Genomic DNA, 22,267 nt, shown 5'->3' on the forward strand with positions numbered 1-22,267 from the left:
ACTTTCCACATTGTTCAAAACCATGTTTCTAATATTGTGAAGATTTCAACTATTTTCATCATTCAGAAATTACTTAGTAGTCTTTATGATTTACTCAAAATCAAGCTAGAACTGGGTGTTTGCAGACAGATTTAATGTTTCAAACTAGCTTAAAAATAGCTTAGTTGTATTTGAATTTATGTTAGGTAAAGGTAGTATTTTTTAGTGTTTCTTACAATTTGTAACAAATGAATGACCTTCATGATGTGAAAAAAAATGACAGTAAGCTTTCCTGCTTTGAGTTTAGCATTGCCAAATCCAAATGTAAAAATGACAAACCAAAATATCACCACCCAGAATAACTACAACACAATTAAATATAAAACAATACTACCCACACCACCCTGCGTAACTATGACACTATGCTATTTACAACTTGATTGCCCCGTTATGATCAGAGCTCAGAGGATATGTTGTCACGCGGGTCCAAAGTTTCAGCACTTTACTGTTAAAAAGAAACTAACATTACATAAAACTGAAAATGTTCAGATAAATAACTATATATATATTTTTTTTTATCTGTCTTAATTTTGTTCTGTAGATTGCTATTTACATCACTGGTGTGTCTGTGCAGGTCCACACTGCCTTTCTGTTACAATTTTACTAGCGTTCATTGTAAAAGAAACTTTATTTTGAAGCTTCGTTTTCTTAATATTCTTTACTCTGCTTTGTGGTATTTATAATTTACTAAAAATAGCATTTTGTTCTGATTTGGAGGACAGAGCTTCCTTGTATTTATCATTATGGATGTGTTAGTCAGGGTGCAAAGTCAAAGTATCATAAACACTTGTTTCCGAGCAGTCATTTCTTTCGACTGAACACTTAACCTGAGGGGATTTGTTCTGGCTTCAATTAAGAGCAACAAAAACTACTTCTAGATCAGGAGACTTCACAGAATATCCACAGGTATGGGTAGCTCACAATGGATTTGTTATGGTTGATGTTTTAAAAAATGAATTTTCCTTGGCAATATTTGCTTATAACATTTGTCCTCTTGTTCTAATATCCAGGCTGGGGGACGGAAGGACTCAGTCATGGTGGTTTTAAGCAAGGTACATTGTTTAAAGTATTTGAAGAGATTTTCACCTTAAGGAAATTACTGGGGCATAAACATGATGCTTTGGTACTTTTTGTTCTAGATTAATTGGATGTTAATTCATAGCTAAATACAAATTAATAATTAGTTTTATTCTGTAAACGTACATGCAGCTTCCATGCTTGTATTTTAAGATCTAGAGTTCTACAAATAAGATTAGAGATGACTAGATGTGTTTTATTTGTTTTTAATGTGTAAACCTGTGTGGACTGGACCATATGGACTATAATGTCATAGGTTTATCTAATCAAGATTTGTCCTTTAGTTTACGATTATATATGGGCATATATATATATATATATATATATATATATATATATATATATATATATAAAAATATATATATATATATATATATATATATAAAATATTAAATTACATTTAAATTAAATAATATATAAAGATAGATATCAAAGTACAGGTATTTGTACTTATGCACTTATGCACTGATGGTAACAGTACCACTATTATTTGACCATATGCATGTATAAAATACAGAATAATTACTGTAATCATACCATGGTTATACTTCCAAGGATAATATGGTATTACCATGGTCCATGTCCAGAAAGTCAGCATATTATAAACATTCTGTCTTAAAGAAGATTTCAAGTAAAATATATTATCAGTCTTCTTCTAACATACACATTTATTAGTGTTAATGGTTTAATCCTATCTTGAAATATGAATTTTCCCTTTTAGGGAGACTATGTGTGGGTGGACTGCAGTGATGGGGTCCAAATCGGAGCTGAAGTCAGACTTTCAGACACGGGGCAACTTCAGCTCATCGACGATGAGGGAAAGGTAATATGCAGCCAGTCTTGGTTCATTTCTGCTCTTGGCTGTAGAAGTAGAGCTGATATCTTCTATGGCATGATTTCCAGGAGCACAAGATTAAGAAGGACAACGCTCTTAAACCCATGCATCCCACCTCAGTGAAGGGTGTGGATGATATGATACGGCTGGGTGACCTAAATGAGGCTGGACTGTTACGGAACCTTCTAGTGCGCTACAAAGAAGGAGCAATCTATGTGAGTGTATAACCGCCACCTTAGATTAATCATGTATGAATTTAAATCTATACAGAAATATATGAATTAAAATAGTGGCTTTCAAGATTTGTGAAGCTAAAAAGACCAGAATAGGGATTAAATTGTCCACTTAATTCCCCAACTTCAGTTCATTCACCAGCTGTTCTTTGCCCTTCCTGTTTAATAACAAGATTGTTTCTATAGAAACAGCCAGTTCTGAGTTTGATGAGCGCTTCATATTGTTATAAAACATTGACATGCGCATTATATAAATCCAACCTTCCAACTTGAAATCCAGCTATGTTAAAGGACAGTTCACGCACTGAACAAATAAATACTGTAGATCTCATTATAAATGTATTATTCTTCCAACTGCAACAGCTTAATAGATTTTCATCACAGGAATCTTTGTGAAAGACCTTGAAACAACTTTTTGGTTTGTTTGTTTTGACAGACATACACAGGGTCGATTCTGGTGGCGGTGAACCCTTACCAGCTGCTGCCAATCTACACTCCAGATCAGGTGGAGCAGTACACGGACCGGCGGTTGGGTGATCTCCCCCCGCACGTCTTCGCCATCGCAGACAGCTGTTTCTTCAACATGCGACGGAACCACAAAGACCAGTGCTGCATCATTAGGTCTTTCAGTCCTTCATACTTGGGTGAAACTGACATTTTGTAGTTTCATTTGAAAGCTTTTTGGTTTTGTACAAATATCATGTCATTGCATACCTATCTGACTTTCTTTATCCTTATCTTGATCTTGACATTATTTATTAATGTAAAAGTGTTTATCTGGTGAAGGATATTTCATATAGAGTACCTTAAATGATAAAAGAGCCTTATAAACTTGTCATAAAAGCTTACCATATGACTTGTGTACTATACCCTATAACCACACAATTTCTCTCTCTTGAAATTTCAACCACTTATTATTTTGCATTGTATTGCATTTTTGAACTCTCCAGTCCTCAGTTTCATTATATTGAAAATACCTTTTAAAGGCTTTGAAACTAACAGAATATTCATTATAGAGTGAATGGTTTCAGTTCATAGCAATGTTGTACTGTAAATTGCAAATTTGTGTCTGTTATAGGCAGCCATGTAAACACCCAGAACAAACATGGACTGTATTTTGGCGACTCCAACATCTGTCATACATTCTGTTAGCGTCATCTGTATGATTTGATCTGAGAGTGTCTGTATGTGTTGTGTTCGTCAGTGGGGAGTCTGGAGCAGGTAAAACAGAGAGTACCAAACTCATGCTGCAGTTTTTCGCTGCAGTGAGTAGGCAGCGCTCCTGGATTGAGCAGCAGATTCTAGAAGCCAACCCTATCTTAGAAGGTATGGTTGTTCATGAAGAAACATATAGGATGCCCCTGCATCACTCATTTTTGTAGTTCCTCAGATAAACATTTCAGTATTTACATCAAGTCTTATTTTGTAGCTTTTGGTAATGCAAAGACCATCCGCAATGACAACTCCAGCCGCTTTGGAAAATACATTGACATCCACTTTACTAAAAATGGAGCAATCGAGGGGGCCCGCATCGAACAGTACCTGCTTGAGAAATCACGTGTTTGTCGACAGGTAAACCATCCTGATATGAGATTATAATCGGACTGAAAGCTTCCAGGTCAAGATACAGCAAATTAAATGTAAAACCAAATAAATAATAGTGTATTTTTGTCACAGGCTCCACAAGAGAGAAACTACCATATATTTTACTGCATGCTCATGGGAATGGCTCCTGACCAAAAGAAGATCCTGTCTTTAGGAAATGCTGCAGAATACAACTATCTCACCATGGTATTGCTCATCATATTCTAAGTCTTTACTACTTCTCCCACTTTTCATGTGTATTTACATTTGTTACAACAAAGTCATTTTGGAATGAGAATGGACAGGTAGGATAAAGTGACTTTAATGTTATTTAAATTATCATAAGAATTTCTTCTGAGCAACAAAAAAGAACATAAAGCTCTTTTGTGTTCCTTACAAGAAAGTCATACTGTACATGTACAGATTTGGAACAACATGAGGATGACTGAATGAAACGTTTAAAAAAAATTGGGTAAACTTTCCTACTAATCATCGTTACATTAAATATAATTATGTTGTATTATAGGGTCAGTGCACTACTTGCGAAGGACGGGATGACATAAAAGAATACGCCAGCTTCCGTTCAGCAATGAAGATCCTGACATTCACAGAAAATGACACGTGGGAAATTAACAAGCTTCTGGCTGCCATCCTACACCTGGGGAATGTAGACTTTGAAGGTGAGTAGTAGTAGAGACATCAACTGGAACAAAAGGAAATGCTTATTTAAGCTTTTATTTCCATTTTTCATATTTAAGAAACCATTAAGAACAACCTTGAAGGCTGCGATATTCTCTCCTCTACGCATTTCAAAATGGCCTCACAGTTATTAGAGGTAATTAGAAAAAAACAACCCTTATGTTCAAAACCAATTTTGTCTGTCGAGCATAGATCTGATTTAATTTCATTTATTTTTAGGTGGCCCCAAATGCCCTGGATGTGAGCTTGACACAACGCTCTTTGATGACCAACAGGGAGAGTGTGTCTAAACCTCTGACCTCAGCACAAGCAGTGGATGGCAGAGACGCCTTTGTAAAGGTCGTGCACTTAAATGTAGTTTCAATCACTGTTTTATATTAGATCTAATGTACTCCAATATAGAGTTCTCATCTTCTTTCTGTGTGCAGGCCATCTATGGAAGGCTGTTTGTGTGGATTGTGGAGAAAATCAACAGTGCCGTTTACAAACCTCCTCCTGATGACCCCAAACATGTCCGACTTTCGATTGGTTTGTTGGACATTTTCGGCTTTGAAAACTTCAAAAGCAACAGGTTTGTAATATAAATATATTCATGTCGTCTTTCATGTCATTACAAAACCGTATGGCTTTCTGTCTTCTGTGGAACACAGAAATTGGATTTTTGAACAATATCTAACCTGCTCTTTTCCTTTTAATGAAAATGAATGAATAAAAAAAGTGGTTTAAAAGTCTCCTGTTGTCATATGAAAGTGATGTGAAGAAGTGGTGTTCTCTGAAAAACTTACTCCCCCTTACTTAGATCTCATGGTAAATATTACCCAATTACATGTGTCACAGGAAGTTTGAAATGTTAGTGACAGCTGGTCACAAGACACATAAGAATCAATGACGTTTGATGCTATTGATGACCAACCAATTGATTTTAGGGCTGTAAAATCAACAAATTTGAGTTTCAATGAATAAAATATATTAATGTAGCACAAGACTCCACTTTTATATTCACTTTCATCATATGGAAATGGAAACAAGGATATTCTTCGAAAGTTCACAGGGTTTGGAACTACATGATCTATCGTAATCTTGTATGTGATTCCTGTAGCTTTGAACAGCTCTGCATCAACTTTGCCAATGAGCAGCTTCAGCAGTTCTTTGTGAAGCACGTCTTCAAGCTTGAACAACAGGAATATGCCCGTGAAGACATCATCTGGAAGAGCATTGAATTTAACGACAACCAACGTACGCTTGATGTGCTGGCCATAAAGCCTCTCAACATTCTCGCTCTTATTGATGAAGAGAGTCTCTTCCCTAAGGTTATAAAATATATTTGCTTTTATTTTCAATATAGGTTTTCCTTTAATAATTGATAATCATGCAATGTGTCTGTATATCTGTAATTACAATCTAGAAGTCAAGTAGTTATCCTGTATTTCAATATTTATATACAGTTATGAACAATTGTAATTTTTTCTAGGGCACAGATGCTACCATGCTTAACAAAATGAATCAGCTTCATGGGAAGGGGGACATCTACATGCCCCCCAAAAATAATCACGACACACAGTTTGGAATCCGACATTTCGCTGGAGTTGTCTACTATGACACCAAAGGTAATACAGGCTCATCACAACGTACTTTCACATTCGTTTTAGCTAAACATCCAAAATGTTTTATGAAATTTACTGTGCATATAGGTTTCCTTGAGAAGAACAGAGATGCTCTGAGCAGTGATGTCATCCAGCTGATGCAAACATCATCCAATAAGCTACTGAAACAAATATTCCACAATGAGCTCAGCACCGCAGAGGCAAAAACTAGTTCCAACCACGCTATCTTCACACCAAAGAACTCACTGCGGGTATGTTAACACCAGCTAAAGGCGAATAGGGTACAAACATGTGTTGTACACTGGCATTAACAGCTTCCACTCTTCTGTTGATTTACCATGATAAAAATAATTTTTAATTTGCCTTACCTTTTATTTGCAACTCCTTTAGCAAACAGCAGAGTCAAAGAAGCGTGTGCCTACATTATCTGGTCAGTTTCGGCAGTCTCTGGACTCTTTAATGAAGACTCTAACTGCCTGTCAGCCTTTCTTCATTCGCTGTATTAAACCCAATGACTTCAAGAAGCCTATGGTAGGTTCAGTTCATTTTCTCCGTCCATTGCCTCACTTTTCTTTCAGTAACCCACTTTTCCATCTTTGTTTCAGCTCTTTGACAGGGAACTGTGTATCCGTCAACTTCGTTACTCTGGAATGATGGAGACTATCCGCATCAGGAAGGCCGGCTATCCCATTCGTCACACGTTTGATGAGTTTCTAGAGCGCTACCGTGTGCTGCTCAAGTCCAGTGTTTGTGACCCTAAAACTGTGAGAGATGCTTTCAGTTATGAAGATATGCAAATTCGGTGTTGTGTTGCCGTGGTTTCTGTAGTTTACATTGGAACAGGTTTTGAAGGTTCTATAAGCGATTTTAGCCGTTGTTGTGAGACAGTTAGTCATTGAATTAAACCAGCCACATCAGTGGCCACCAAAACCCATCCTCTTTGGAAACCCAGTTTCCCATCCTTTTTGACAAATCAGAGAATGCAGTTTGCCCTTCTGCCTTGTTGGCATCTGCTAACATTAGGACACAAAATACATTTCTATTAAAGAATATTAAATATATGTTCTTTAAAAATAATCTTAAATGTCTTGAAGCATTGCTTAAGTAAATCGGTCTTGTTTCACTAATTTTGGAGATGATGAGTAAAAAATAAGTTATTTTTTGCATTATTGCACCTTTAATATTAATATTAACTGTAATATTAAAGGAGAGTGCCAAGAAATGCTCCGAAAGCATCTGTGAGAACGTTCTGACTGAAGAGGACTGGAAGATCGGCAAGACTAAAGTGTTCTTGAAGGTACTGGAGTGAATTTTTCAGGTACCTTTACAGCATTTTTCAAATAGATCGGTTCAAATGTGATACTTATCTGCATCAGGATTTCCATGAAACTGTTTTGGAACTGGCACGAGACAAGGCTCTCAACAAGAAGGCACTTCTTATTCAGAAAGTCCTGAGAGGTTATAAACACAGGTAAAAGACTGAGGATAATCTCCTAAGTGTGTAGAGAAAATGTTCAAACACTGGTTTACCAGAAGCCATTTTGCTTACTTGCAGGAAAGCGTTCCTGAGAAAGAGAAGAGCAGCTGTGACCATACAGAAAACCTGGCGTGGACACAAAGTCAGAAAACTTTACAGAGTGGTAAGTTGTCCTCTTACTCCAGACTGGTCTAAAAGATGCAAGTCTTTGCTTGTACATGTGTCACTTTGTGTCTTTCTGCAGGTCCAGTTGGGTCTTTGCCCGTCTGCGAGCTCAAGTACGCTCTCGTCAGTTGGCCTGGCAGTTTAAACAGAAGCGACAAGCAACCGTTCTGCTTCAGGCTCAGACTCGTGGCTGCCTGGCAAGGAAGGAGTGGAAACGAAAGAGAGCGGCAGTGATCCTCCTGCAGGCTTACACCAGAGGAACTCTAGCCAGAAAAGCTGTCAAAAAGATGAAGAGAGATGTAGGACATTTTCTGATGGATAGAATCACCATGTTTAGATGACAGTTTGCTAAATATCCCAAGCTAGATGTCTTCTTCATCTGTTGCTGTCTCCATGGTTTGCAGGCTTTCCTCTCACTTCAGGACCGTAGAGCAGAAGAACTTGCTGCTCTAGAGAGACAAAGGAGGCTTGACGAAATTCTGCGGCAGAAAAAACAAAGAGAGGCGGCTGAACAGTTGGAATCCATCACAGACCAGGAAATGGTGGATGATATCTTTGGCTTTTTGCCTAGCATGGTTGGCGGACAGGAGGGCCAGGCACCTGTGGGCTTTGAGGTGAGACATCAAACTTCTCAAAAAAGCATAATGTTAATGTTTGGATAACAATAACAATAAAAACAACAAATTTTGTGTGTTTAGGACTTGGAGGGAAAGCGAGCAGTACTTGAAGAGGTGGATCTGGATGATGCTCCAATGATGGCGATTCCGGAGGAAGACTATGATGATTTGGATGAGTACTCATTCTCCAAGTTTGCTTCCATGTACTTCCAGGGTGCTGCCACACCCACACACATTCGCCAGAGACTACATCAGCCTCTGCTCTACCATGAGGACGAGAAAATGACGTCCAGGTAAAAGCCACCGTTGACTTTGACCTGTTTTTTGGTTTGATTTATGATGTTCTTTTCTCCACAGCACAATTTCTGTTAAGCTGCTGTGTCACATTGAGTATAAGAGCTTACTACTGCTCTTTTCTTCTTCTCCGTAGGCTTCACTAACAGTTTGGTGGATGATCTTAAGATTTATGGGGGATCTTCCTGAACCAAAGGCTCAGGGGGTCCTTAGAAGTGGACCAGACTTTGCTGAACGCTCTCTTCAGAAGGATGTGGCCTCCAGACAGGATAGACGCCTCAGCCATATGGTGGGCCTGGACCAGGTGAGGAAACTCATTTTCATTACATGTTTGCCACTGAAAAAAAACTGCGGGTCAGACTAGCTGGCAGGCCAACTAAAAACCAGCTTGGACACACTGTAAGCTAAGACCAGTAATACAGGTCATTTAGTAAGGTTATAACTTGAGAAAAAAAAAATCTCTTCTTGGAATACACTTCTGAATGTTTTGATGTCTCATTATTTTCAGAGGATGAGAAATGTTAGAAACACTCCAAACAGGAAACTCAGTTCAGTTCCAGAAGAGGCTTCCCGCAACAGAAAATCTTCAACTTTTTACAGACATCCTGGCCCGGAACAGAAGATCGGTTCAAGATGATGGTCTTTCAAGCCGCAAACTATCTGCCATACCAGAGCAGGGTCCCAGAAACAGAAAGACTTCAACTTTCACTGATATAATGTCCCGAAACAGAAGGACCTCCACTGCTCCTGAGGGGCTTCCATCAAACAGAAGAACCAGTAGGAAACCATCTGTTATAACAGAAGAGGTGAGACATACAAATGTTGCAAACTGGGCACTGATGTGACACTCTATTTATTTTCCGTTAATTTTGATTTATTTAAATGAGTAGATAGGCCAAGTAATATATATATATATATATATATATATATATATATATATATATATATATATATATATATATATGGGATATTTAAATAAATGATTAATTTAGACTTTTTCTTAAGGTCATTTAGTCTTATAAAATATCTAAAAATTTGACCTGTTTAAGACTAGATTAGTTCAGGTTGTAAAATGTCAAAAGTCAGGAATTTATATCAGTTGATAATTTTTATTTTTTTTTTATCTTGAAAATAGTCATACAAATATAAAAGTTTTAGCAAAATTATGATTAAGATACACACACGTTCACACAAAATTTTTATTTTTACTTGATTTTTAAACCACATTTTTAGAGTATTGAGAATATTGAAGCTATTCTTGAAAATGGAAGAAAGTTTTTCAGAACCATATGAAACCAACATGAATACAAAGCGTACATTTCTAAGAACCTTTCACATGTTCACTCTTATTTGTTCAAATAAAAGCAACTTTAAAACAACTATTTAAAGCTAATGCATTACTGTATTATTACAGCACACAGTCATTCTTAAATGCAACAAACAGATAAATGATTTATGATCTTTACCCATTAACTGTTCATGTAAAGGCAGAGGATGGGTCTGAAGTTTCCAAACAACCCACTGTGCAAACCATTAGTGAAGAAGATGAAATGAACACAGATGGACTCACCCTAGACCGGCCAATGACATCTCTTGAAAAGTTGCATATCATTGTTGGATATGCCATTGTCAGACGTGACCTCAGGTTGTTATTTAAAACCCATAAGTAATCTATTGCTTAGTGGTAAGACGTTTCTGCTTCTAAGTCCTTAATATCTTTTATTGTTAGGGATGAAATCTACTGCCAGATCTGTAAGCAGCTCCAGGAAAACTCAAACCGCGGTAGCTTCTTCCGTGGCTGGATCCTCCTGTCCATCTGTTTGGGGATCTTTCCTCCTACTGAGCGCTTCATCAAGGTGAATAACCGACAGTCTTCCTTATTAAACTCTTTGATGCATGATTTCACACTTTTTTTTATGGAGTAATACATTTGAAATGGTCTCAGTATTGTGTAGTCCTGAACGTGTTGTCTCATCCGTTCTCCTCCTTACAGTACCTGCAAAGTTTTCTCCGTTTTGGTCCTGTGGGATACGCGCCTTACTGCGCCGACCGACTGAGACGCACTGTTGCCAATGGAGTGCGTGGAGAGCCTCCCAGCTGGCTAGAGCTCCAGGTGAAGACAATTATGCCACATTCACAAATACAGTGTTTCTGGACTGAACAACCTGTACATATATGCAAAATGTAACAAAAGTCTACCATAGGTTTGCAACTATAATTCATGCTCTCATTGTTTAATTACAGGCCACCAAATCCAAGAAACCCATGGTCATCTCAGTGACTATGATGGATGGCAGGAATATCAGTATGCCTGTCGATTCTCCTCCACATCTAAAGAGGTCTGCCAAATGCTCTCACAGAAAGTCAAACTTCAGGACACATTTGGCTTCTCGCTTTACATAGCTTTATATGAAAAGGTATGAAACCCTCGCACTGGATGAAGAGTCCAAGTCAGATTTTCAGTATTATTACTAATTTAAGGCATGGTGTCGTGCTCCCTCTTTTTAGGTGTGGTCCCTAGGTAGTGGCCGTGAGCATGTGATGGATTCCATCTCTCAGTGCGAGCAGGAAGTGAAAAAGAAGGGGGGCAGGAGCAACATGCCCCTTGGCGTCTATATTCCGTAAAGAAATCTTTGCACCTTGGCATGACTGCAACCAGGATAACGTCAGCACAGACCTCATCTACAGACAGGTCATCAGAGGCCTGAAAACTGGGGAATACCAGTGTGAGAAGGTGCGCTTGAGACCATTTTTACAATCAGTTGTGTTTAATATCCATTATTTAGTGTCATAAATGAATATTAGAATTCTTTAAATAGCAAATTGGTGTTGCAGTGACTTATTTTTACCTGAAAGTTGACTCAAAATGGAAATTCATTTACTCCCCCTTATGTCATTCCAAAAAGGGCCTTACTTTCTTCTACGGAACACAAAAAGAAGATATTTTGAAGAATGTTAGTAACCAGACTTGGTTTCAGGCCCCATTGACTTCTATAGATTCATTGACTCAAGAGTGCATTCAGGGATTTTATGTTGTGCTGAATAAAACGGCAGTCATCATGGACTTGGACTTTCTAGAAGCGTGGATTCAGCATCAAGCAAATTCAATAGTTTCCTGTTACCAATGCCATTGTAGAATGGTTTTATTCATAATCAGCCATGATTGCTTTATCCAGTGGGCGAGAGTGTCCGATAAAATGGGTTAATGACATAAAATTAGTATTTTTTTTTGCTAATCATGTGATCTCATCCCATTACGGGACCACATCATGTCATTCATTCAATGACACATCACCTTTGTGTTTGTATCAGGAGGAAGACTATGTTGCGCTTGTAGCAAAGCACTTCTATGTGCAGTTTGGATCAGACATGAGTATGGAGAATACTAGGACTGTAATTAAGGAGTGCATTAACTCCAAACTACTGGAGGCCAAGTCAGAAGAAAAGTGGATCCAGATGGTCAACACAGCACATGCACAGGTGCAGATGTTTCTGTTATTGCTTAAGTTAAAATAAACGTAATAAAGCTGTCCACCTGGTTGAAAGCCACAACATTTTACAAGCATTTGTCTCTTTTTGTTAGGGCCCATTAATAAACTCTCGGACCAAGTCTGATAAAGTGAAAGCCGAGTTGGTTGACTATGCTCGTCAAAAGTGGTCCATGTTATTCTCCAAGTTTTTTGAAGTTGCCAAGTTATCCGGTATGCATTGTATACTAAGATACGTATTATGTTCACTACCGTTCAAAAGACTGGGGGCAGTAGTAGTTTTTAGAATACTTTTAACTATCAAAAGTGACAGAAAAGATATTTATAATGTTACAACCGTTTCCTATTTAAAATAAATGCTGTTGCTGTTGTTGTTGTTTTACTTTCTATTTATCAAAGAATCCTGAAAAAAGGCATTTTAGGCAGTGCACCTGTTTTTTCAGCATTTAATAATAATAAATGTTTCTTGAGCAGCAAATCAGCATATTAGATTTCGGAAGTATTCTGTGATGCTAAAGACTGGAGAAATATAAAGCAGATATTGTAAATTGTACTAATATTTCACACTACTTCTGTTTTTACTGTATTTTTGATCAAATATTAAATGCAGCCTTGATGAGAATAACAGACTTCTTACCAACCCCATTTTTCTTAATGGTACTGGACATTGCAAATTCTATCATTTCCACAACTTTTGCACAAGAATATGAGCATTAACGTTTGTATAATTTGAAAAATGAGATTAAATTTGTGTCATTTCAATATTCAGGTCCTCCTCTACCAAAGAGCAAGTTTATCTGTGCCATAAATTCGACAGGAATAACATTCCTAGATGAACGAGAAAAGAATCTCCTGGTGCTGTCTTACCCAGAGCTCACCGGGGTCAACACTATCAGGTGGGTGTTTGACGGCCTTGTATCATGTTGTCTTGTCATTCACAATTATAGGTTTGAATTAAATAAATATGAGTGATACCTTCCCAAAATATGTAAATTCTCTGAATTCTCCCTGCGTCGTCTCCTCCAGAGATAGGAGTGTGTGTGTTTGCTGACTCTGAAAGGAGACTTCACACTGAATGCAGTCATGGCCACTGACATCTCAGATCTGGTAGCCATGTTCCTGGCAGGCATGATACAACGTTCACAGTATGCTGTGGCCCTGCAGGAGGTTAACAGACAAGGTCAGTGGAGGAAATAAGCTGCATTTCTTTTTTTTTTTTGGTCTATGATTTGACTTGTTTTTGTCTAATGAAAAATGGTTTTGGATGTTTTTCAAGATGATCGAACATTTCTCAGCTTTAAGAAGGCAGAGCTCATCTTCCTCATTAAAGATGATGAGTTTTCTGTTGCCCGCGGCTGGTTGAAGGGTAAGAATGAACGGACAGGAGAAATCGGCGCAGTCCCTGCAGACGCTGTCTTGATTCTTCCAACTCTTTCGAAACCGACAAATGAAGTCCTGGTGAGAACTTGAATGTTTTTTTCCTGTGGAGTTTAAAAGTTCTTAAGATCTGTATGCTTGTGGAATATTTGTGTATAGTTGTGTTGTTGCTTTGAAAAAGATAATAAGCTAATGCATTCTGACTTTTGCTCTGTTTTTTTAGAGCCTGATCAGCTTGTCCCCAGATCAAAGGAAGACCATCATAGACAACACTGTAAAAGGAACCATCACTGAAAGAGTGGCTCCTTCAACTCTAAAAGATTTCTCCGCTGAATATTTCAGGTACTTGCAGCAACTGTTTGACAACATTATCATTCCTTTTATGTAAAACATGCTACATTCTGAAGTGTTTCAGTAGCAAACATGAATGACCTGTTGTTTTTGTCATCGTCACAGGCAGCCCATCAAAGATGTGAACAGACAGGTGATCTCTAAAAATGCAGCACCTGAGAGGCTGTGGGCCAACTCCAGAGAACCAATCAGACAGCCCCTGCTGAAGAGACTGGTGGGCAATCCAGATTTAAGACCACTAGCCTGCCAGGCCTTCACTGATATCCTTTACCACACACATTTAAGTCATCATTTATTGCAATCATATCTTTGACCATTGCTTATTGCCACAGTAGCAGCTGACCTCTTATATATACCCTAATGGGGAAGTCGTGGCCTAGTGGTTAGAGAGTTTGACTCCTAACCCTAAGGTTGTGGGTTCGAGTCTCGGGCCGGCAATACCACGACTTGACCAAGGCACCGAACCCCCAACTGCTCCCCGGGCGCCGCAGCATAAATGGCTGCCCACTGCTCCGGATGTGTGTTCACTGCTGTGTGTGTGCACTTTGGATGGGTTAAATGCAGAGCACGAATTCTGAGTATGGGTCACCATACTTGACTGTATGTCACGTCACTTTCACATTTTCATTAATACATATCTAAAAGTAGTGATGCATAAAGCTGTAGAACATGGCAGCTGTTGTAGTTTGATTTAGGGTTGCATAAGCAATGATCCACAAATGAGACTTACCAGCTAACCTGTTTATCCAGGTAGGATACGACCAAGAAAAGTGCTGATTCCTTGACTAAATGTTGTGCACCTATTCTGAAGTATATGGGTGACTACCCCCACACTAGACAGGTCCAGAGCCCCCTGGAACTCACAGACCAGATCTTTGGCCCACCTGCAGAAAACGAAGAGCTCAGAGATGAGATCTACTGCCAGATCATGAAACAAATGACCAGCAATAACAACCGGTAAACAGAAACTACATGCTCAGATTCAAAGCTCTTGAATGCACACTACCACAAAAGTTTGAATGTTTTTGAAAAAGTTATGCTCACCAAGATTTAAATTTATTCAATAAAAAAAATCAGTAAAAACAACAGTAATATTGTACAATATTACTATTTAAAATAATGGTTTTTCTAATTTAATAAAAATAATTAAAACAATTGAATCTATTCCTGTCTATCAGATCTATCAGAAATCTCAAGAAACATTTCTTATTTCTTCTTATTATAGACTTTTTTCAGGATTCTTTTGATGAATTGGAAGATCAAAAGAACATAATTTATTTGAAATAGTAATCTTTTATTACATTAACATTATATACTAAATAAGATGTGTTTTATAGATATTTTAATTAATATAAAAGTCTTTGCTGTCACGTTTGATCAATTTATTGCATTGTTGTTGAATAAAAGTATTAATTTAAAAAAATCTTACTGACCCCAAACTTTTGAATAGTAATGTACATGGAATCAATAAATGAAAAAAGAGGCATGTCTGTTGAAAGTCGTAATCACTTGTGAACTTGGTACAGAGATGTGGCAGAGACAGTTTCACAAGAGTTCTGTACAATTTTCCTTTTGGGATTGTAGTTGCACCAAAGTCAACTGCCCTTTATAACGGTCGGTGAGGGGAAACTATGCAACCTTTAACTTCTTTATCCATCAGCGTTCTTTTGCTTTAATTGGCTTCTTTTTTAAGCTCAATCATTTAGAGTTTAGGAATTAAATTTGAAGTATATATTAGAGTGGTGTCTGATCACCTAATATGTGTTTTACTTGTTTTGTTTTTCATACCTCAACAATCTTTCCTAGTAATGCTTTACTGTTGCCAGTATTTTCAGTTTAGATGGCTTCAGATCTAGAAGCTTTAGAACACTGATATATAGTTCCAAGAAATCTCTAAATGTTCTTTTCAATGCAGGACCAAACATTCATAATTCACATTTTCAGGTGCCAATATGTTTTATCACTTTGAAATTAAATAAGCAAAGGGCCATTTCAGAAAAAAAAAAAAAAAATATTGTAAACTTTCGTGTTAGAAACCATAATACCTTGTAAAACCTAGGAGACTGCTGACTGCGCTTGCATAGAATTAATAAGGCAAATAATTGATTCAATGCAGCATTTTCTCTGTCTGCTGTGCATGAGAATCAGCAAGCAGCAGGTTCATTGAACTGATTCATTGTTTCCCTCATTTTCCCTCTATGTTTATACATGCATTAATGTATAATAAATAAATAACTGGTAAGTTAACATTTATAAATGTTCTTTCTCAATCAGGTACAGTGTGGAACAGGGCTGGCAGCTGTTGTGGCTTTGTTGTGGTCTCTTCCCTCCTAGTAACTCTTTGGTGAAACACGCGCAGCGTTTCATTGAGACACGCAAACGAGAGCCATTGGCCACAGACTGCCTCCAGAGAATGCAAGCGGCTCGGAGGTATGGCCAGCATTTCTAGACATATGTTCAAACATTTTATTTCAACCCAAACTGTTATCATTACAAGTGAGATCACATTGCTTTATGGGTGTAAGAACAGGAGGAAATGCAATGAATGAACAGACTTTAAAGTTTAAATGAATCGATCATACATTCCTAAGCTTTCCTATCATGTGAGTTCAGTTATAGCAGCACTAAAAGCTAATGTTTAAGTCACGGTTAAACTCTGATTAGAACCTTATGAGAATAAAGCTTGTATATTTTTTTACTCTTTGAACTTTGGCAGGCTTACCTGAGAGCCATAACCTATTGGAGCTTATCTCAAACAGCATGTGTGCTACATTACTGGACTGATGTCCTGTAAAGCATGACCAGATAAACACCCTATTAGCTGATGCTAACAGTTTAGCATGTTGAAACAAAGTTTGGCTTATTTAAATGTTTTAAAACAACTTGGCATATGGTGGCCACTTGATAAAAGATGCTTTAATATTTAATATCAGTTAATCAAAAATTATTATTTAGTAATTCAGGTTTTTAAAGTTACACACTGTTGCACACTGTTAGCAACTCCTCTCCTTTTAGCACACTAAACTTTGCCAGACTGGGTCAAATGCCAGGAAAGTGTTAGCACTGAGTGATAGGATAGTACAGTATTTACAGCAGCTTCATCTGCTGTAACAACTGTTCAAAGGCTTTCACATTTTGGAAACACTTCTGTAGCCCAATAGTTGAGCTGAGTCCTCAAGCTGGGTCACAGATCATTAGAACTACATTGGTGATTTGGCGTGATAGAATAACAGCCACATGTTTACTGTGCATAATAAGATGACATTTATCATTGTTCCTATGTTAGAATGGAGCCTAGAAAGCTTCCACCTCACCAAGTAGAGGTTGATGCAATTCAGCAGAACAGCACCCAGATCTTCCACAAAATTTTCTTCCCCAATGACACTCAAGAGGTAATTCAACACAGTACATGGAGCAACATTTTTTTTCCTGCTCCCGAGTTAGTCACTATTTTTTAAAACAGAAATTTGGCCCCACCAGCAATGCATTTTTATATTATTATATTAAAAGCTCGAAATTATGACACTTTTAAAACAGTGGCATAGAATGTAAACACTACTGATTCCTTTGTAGTTTTAATCCATGCTGACTGATGTTTTCAAGACATTTTTGTAATTTCAACAAAGAACTACATATACCAGCTAGATAACATTATTTTGGTGACAGCAATGCGGAATACATCACCAAAACCCAACATTTTGGTTTGCAAGTCATACAAAGTAGATGTACACTGGGTATAGAAAAGAACCCCCCCCCCCCCCCCCCCCTTAAAATATTCACATTTTATTGCTTTGCAGCCAGACACAATTATGTTTTATCCAGCTGTATTCTCTGAATCAGAGAAACTGAGTTGGAAAAGGATCACCCCCTCCTAAAAATGATTTGTAAACTCAATCAGGTGTAGCTAATCAACTTCTTAATGAAACACAAAGCCATCTGACTTTGAACTGTGATCAGCTGTGGTCATTTTGATTAGTTTGGCATGAAAAGAGCTTTCCTGGAGCATTTCAGTCCTTGATAGTGCAACTGAAGTAAACAATCAACTACTGTATGGGTGGCAAGTCACTGTCAAAAGATCCCCCGGATAAAGTTGTGGACAGGCAGGAGATGGATACCAAAAAAAAAATAGAAGGTTTTAACATTGCCTAGAAGCACAGTGAACGCTATTATTAATAAGTGGAAAGTATTTGGTACAACACAGACCCTCCCTGGATCAGGAGGTTGCTCCAAACTGGATGAAAGCGCCAGGAGGAAACTGGTCAGAGAGGCGACCAAGAGGCCTACAGCAACTCTGAAGCAGCTGCAGGAATTTATGGCAAAGAGTGGTCTTTGTGTGCATGTGACAACAATATCACAAATTCTCCACAAATGTGGCTTGTATGGGAGGGTTGCAAGAAAAAAGCCACTCCTCAAGAAAGGCCGCATGCAGTCACAACTGAGCTTTGCCAAAACGCACCTTGATGAATCTGAAGCAGATGAGACTAAAATTGAATTATTTGGCCTCAACACCAAACGATAGGACTGGTGGAAATCCAGTACAACTCACCATCCAAATAACTCCCTTCCTACAGTAAAGCATGGAGGTGGTAAGATCCTGTTATTGGGATGTTTCTCTGCAGCAGGGACTGGAGCACTTGTCAGGATAGAAGGAAAAATTGATTGAGCAAAATACCTTCAAATTCTTGAGGAAAATCCGCCCTCTGCCAGAAAGTTGTCAATGGGAAGAAGGTTGAAAATAACCCAAAGCACACAGCAAAACAGATCACACAGTGGTTGAAGGAGAAAAAGCTGAGTGTCCTTGCATGCCCTAGTCAGAGCCCAGACTTAAACCCATTGAAAAACACTAGAGTGGGCAAATATGCAAAGTTAGTAGAGACAAACCCAACAGACTGAAGGCTGTAATTAAAGCAAAAATTGGTTCAACACAATACTGACCCAAGGGAGTGATCTTTCTTCCAACTCAGTGATTCATTTTTGTTGTTGTTTCTTGTGTTGGTGTTTTATCTTTCACATGGATGTTATAAGTTGTAAGTAAATACAGCTGGATTAAACAAAAAATCTGTCCGTCTTCATTTCAGACTACAAAGCAACAAATGTGATTATATTAAAGGGGGTGATTCTTTTCTATACCCCACTGTACAAAATTAATAAATGCAACATTTTCAGTGGTAACGCAGCACACACACCCAGAATGGCAACTAACCATTCTGTCAAATGGCCTAAGACCCCTATTTATTTACCCCGGACCAGTGGGCCATAAATTTTTTTTTTTTCTTTTTATGTATTTATTTATTGTTTTATTGTTGCTGTTGTTGTTTTTTTGGAGCAATACACTAGTGGTTTGCACATCAATAATACTTTAAATGTTCGAAATGCAGCTAAATGAACATGAAATCTACAGTCATTTTGCTGCCAATGCAAATCATGCATTTTCTCATGGAATGTCAATCCAGTGTTCTTTTTTCTCTCACACAACTGGACAGATTTTTGAGGTGACAACCAACACCAAGATAAAAGACCTGGTCCAGACCATTGCTAATAAACTCATGTTGTCCTCAGCTGACGGTTTCAGCCTCTTCGTGAAAACTCCTGATAAGGTTTGTACGCATACCATGAATACGCTACCATGGCAGTATTCAGGATCTTAAACCAATAGTTTAAGAAGTGACTATTTAAGAAATAATATATTGTTAAATATCTTTATTGCCTCCACGGTGTCTACAGTTGTTACAGCTCTGCAAATGGTCCTTTGTCATGTCCTTTCACTAATTTACAGCTGCATTTTTTACAAAGCCTTTGTCAGTATGCTAATCTAGGATTTTCTTTCTGTCAGGTTCTGAGTCTGAATGAAACTGACTACATCTTTGACAGTCTGAGACAGATTACTGACTGGTCCAGGAGAGCAAAGAGAGTGAATCAGGGTAAATCTGTTTCAATTTTGGTGAAAAATTTATTAGGTTTCACCGATTAAAGGGGTGTTTACACGACACAATTTTCAACTAAAAACTGCTTTTTGAACTTTCATTTACACAACAATGGCATTTTTGGGGCCTGAAACTTTTGTTTTTGAAAACTACACCTTTATCATCACCGCGTAAACTACCAAAATGGAAATTTGTGAAAATGGTGGCATCATGTGCATGCATATTACATGTTCAGTTTATAAGTATGTGCGAAGGTTCATATTGTTTCTTTTCTTTTACTACTGGCCTGGCATGCCTTTTCAGTCATTTTCGTGGCAAATTACATTAGTCAAATTCAAAACAACTGCTAATGCTTATACTGTTTTAAACAGCAGGCAGTCCAGTGAATGTGTCTTACACAGTTTACTTTATGAGAAAGCTATGGTTCAGCATTGTCCCTGGTAGAGATGTGGAGGCGGATCTCATCTTCCATTACCCACAGGTACTGGCAATCTGTGCCATGTTCTTAAAAATATTTGTAAAATTTTCAAAATAGCTTCCTTGTAAGCATTGAGGAACTTTATATGGTAATTTTCCATATTTCTTACACTGTCTAGGAGTTGCCCAAGTACTTAAGAGGTTATCATCGTTGTACCAAAGAAGAAATGGTGATGCTCGGCGCTCTATTATTCAGAGTGAAAGTGGACAATGATAAAAGTCAGTTTCCCATGATTCCTAGGATGCTGAAAGACCTGGTGCCTAATGACCAGCTTAAAGCCATGTCTGCTGATGAATGGAAAAAGGTCTGTTTCAGTACCCTGCAATTCTGTGCATTGTGTGCAGTGTGTACGAAATATTGTGCTTCTAAAGTGTGTCTTGTACATAACCATTTTTCAACAGCACATTTTTGCTGAGTACAACAAGCAAACAGGCACGACTGTGGAGCAGGCAATGATTGGCTTTTTAAAGATTATCTATAAATGGCCCACATTTGGCTGTGCCTTTTTTGATGTGAAAGTAAGCAATTTGAGTCTGTAGCACAATAAGAATTTTCAAACATCACTTAAAAACAGTGTATAAGATGAATCTTGATTTTACAGCAAACATCAGAGCCCAATTTCCCTGACATTGTAAGGATTGCCATCAGTAAACAGGGCATCACTATCATTCACCCCAAAACAAAGGTATCATCAATCGATAACTCTTTTTGCCTCATTTTAACTGCTTAGCATGTCATTTCCCTAAACAACATTTATATAACACCTCAGACGAGTGTAAGCTTGAATCTACTTAAAATATGAATCATGTATCATAACTCTGTCTCTACTTTTAATTTTGTTAAACTAAGTGAATTCACCTTCTGTTTAGACATTCTGGCAGTGCATCCATATAATAAGATTGCAAACTGGTGCAGTGGAAGCACATACTTCCATATGACTGTAGGAAATCTTGTCAGAGGGAACAAAATCCTGTGTGAAACTTCCCTGGTAAGTGACACAGATTTGGCTATTTAGCAGCCAATTATTATCAATGAAAAAAAAAAGAACTTTTTTTCAGTAAGGATCCATTAAATTGATGTAAAGACATTAAAGTGACAAAGTGAAAAAGACATTTATGATGTTTAAAGATTCTATTTCAACTAAATGCTGTTCTTTTGAACTTGCTTTTCATCAAAGAATCCTGAAAAAAAAAAGAAAATCACAATTTTCACAAAAATACTAAGCAGCAAAACCTTTCCAATATTGAAGCAGCCTGTTAGAACGATTTCTTTCTGAAAATTCAGTTTTGCCATCACAGGAATAAATTACATTTATATTAAAATAGAAATCCATTCTGTTAATTATAATAATATACCAGTAGTGTGTTTTTTGTGTGTGTGTGCGATTATAAATATATATAAAAATATTTTTTTTGTCATTTTAAAGGATAATTTTTTCAGATCTTAAAATAATAGAATTTTATCCTGTGTTCATAAGGGCTATAAAATGGATGACCTGCTGACTTCCTATGTCAACATGTATCTTAATGAGAAGAGAGGACAAAGACGAAATCAACACTTTGACTAATATTAACAGACGAGCAATCAGCTTACTGTTCTTTTCTTTTAAAGGCATACATTCACATATATGATAAAAACAAGCAAATGAAATGTTTTTAAAAAACATGATTTATCAAACTAAATAATTGTCTGGTTTTATTTTGTCCGTGTGATATGCTATATATTGCAAAATGTGTAATGCCAACTGTTGTGTTTATGATCACATAATATGCTGCCAGAATGTGAAGCTGTAATTTCAATTAGATTACTGGTTGACTAATATTTAATGATATAACTTAATCATTGCAGTCATTGGATCATGTTGTTATTGATGCATATTTTTTGTTATTATTATTAAATTGTCAAATAAATGACTATGAGATGTAACTCAGAGCAATTGTACATTTTGATTATTTGCCATAGAGCCAAATGTTTTCTGCATGTTTTTATAAGTCTTATTCTTATGTTGTTTTGTCATGTTTAAAA

General features: G+C 37.3%; 1 protein-coding gene across 1 annotated transcript; it reads left to right on the forward strand.

Moving 5' to 3' along the window:
* The first annotated feature begins 510 nt into the window (after positions 1 to 510).
* LOC109052232 (unconventional myosin-VIIa) lies at positions 511 to 22,172 on the forward strand. The gene is given in 53 exon segments (XM_042758250.1): positions 511 to 945; positions 1,050 to 1,091; positions 1,838 to 1,939; positions 2,020 to 2,166; positions 2,621 to 2,805; positions 3,389 to 3,510; positions 3,614 to 3,756; positions 3,862 to 3,975; positions 4,295 to 4,448; positions 4,527 to 4,603; positions 4,687 to 4,806; positions 4,896 to 5,038; positions 5,567 to 5,777; positions 5,939 to 6,074; positions 6,159 to 6,322; positions 6,462 to 6,602; positions 6,677 to 6,835; positions 7,279 to 7,368; positions 7,448 to 7,542; positions 7,627 to 7,711; positions 7,793 to 7,804; positions 7,806 to 8,012; positions 8,118 to 8,327; positions 8,412 to 8,617; positions 8,730 to 8,928; positions 9,133 to 9,216; positions 9,218 to 9,430; positions 10,112 to 10,269; positions 10,354 to 10,480; positions 10,618 to 10,737; positions 10,869 to 10,944; positions 10,947 to 11,041; positions 11,133 to 11,202; positions 11,205 to 11,240; positions 11,243 to 11,358; positions 11,937 to 12,104; positions 12,208 to 12,325; positions 12,882 to 13,027; positions 13,145 to 13,292; positions 13,389 to 13,570; positions 13,713 to 13,831; positions 13,946 to 14,100; positions 14,641 to 14,797; positions 16,115 to 16,270; positions 17,127 to 17,232; positions 19,324 to 19,437; positions 19,674 to 19,761; positions 20,136 to 20,245; positions 20,361 to 20,546; positions 20,644 to 20,760; positions 20,844 to 20,926; positions 21,110 to 21,230; positions 21,720 to 22,172. Coding segments are annotated over 52 exon segments (6,699 nt in total). The 5' UTR covers positions 511 to 945; positions 1,050 to 1,073; the 3' UTR covers positions 21,810 to 22,172.
* Positions 22,173 to 22,267: the final 95 nt, after the last annotated feature.

Source organism: Cyprinus carpio, chromosome A6, assembly GCF_018340385.1.
Source record: "Cyprinus carpio isolate SPL01 chromosome A6, ASM1834038v1, whole genome shotgun sequence".
Classification (NCBI taxonomy): Eukaryota; Metazoa; Chordata; class Actinopteri; order Cypriniformes; family Cyprinidae; genus Cyprinus; species Cyprinus carpio.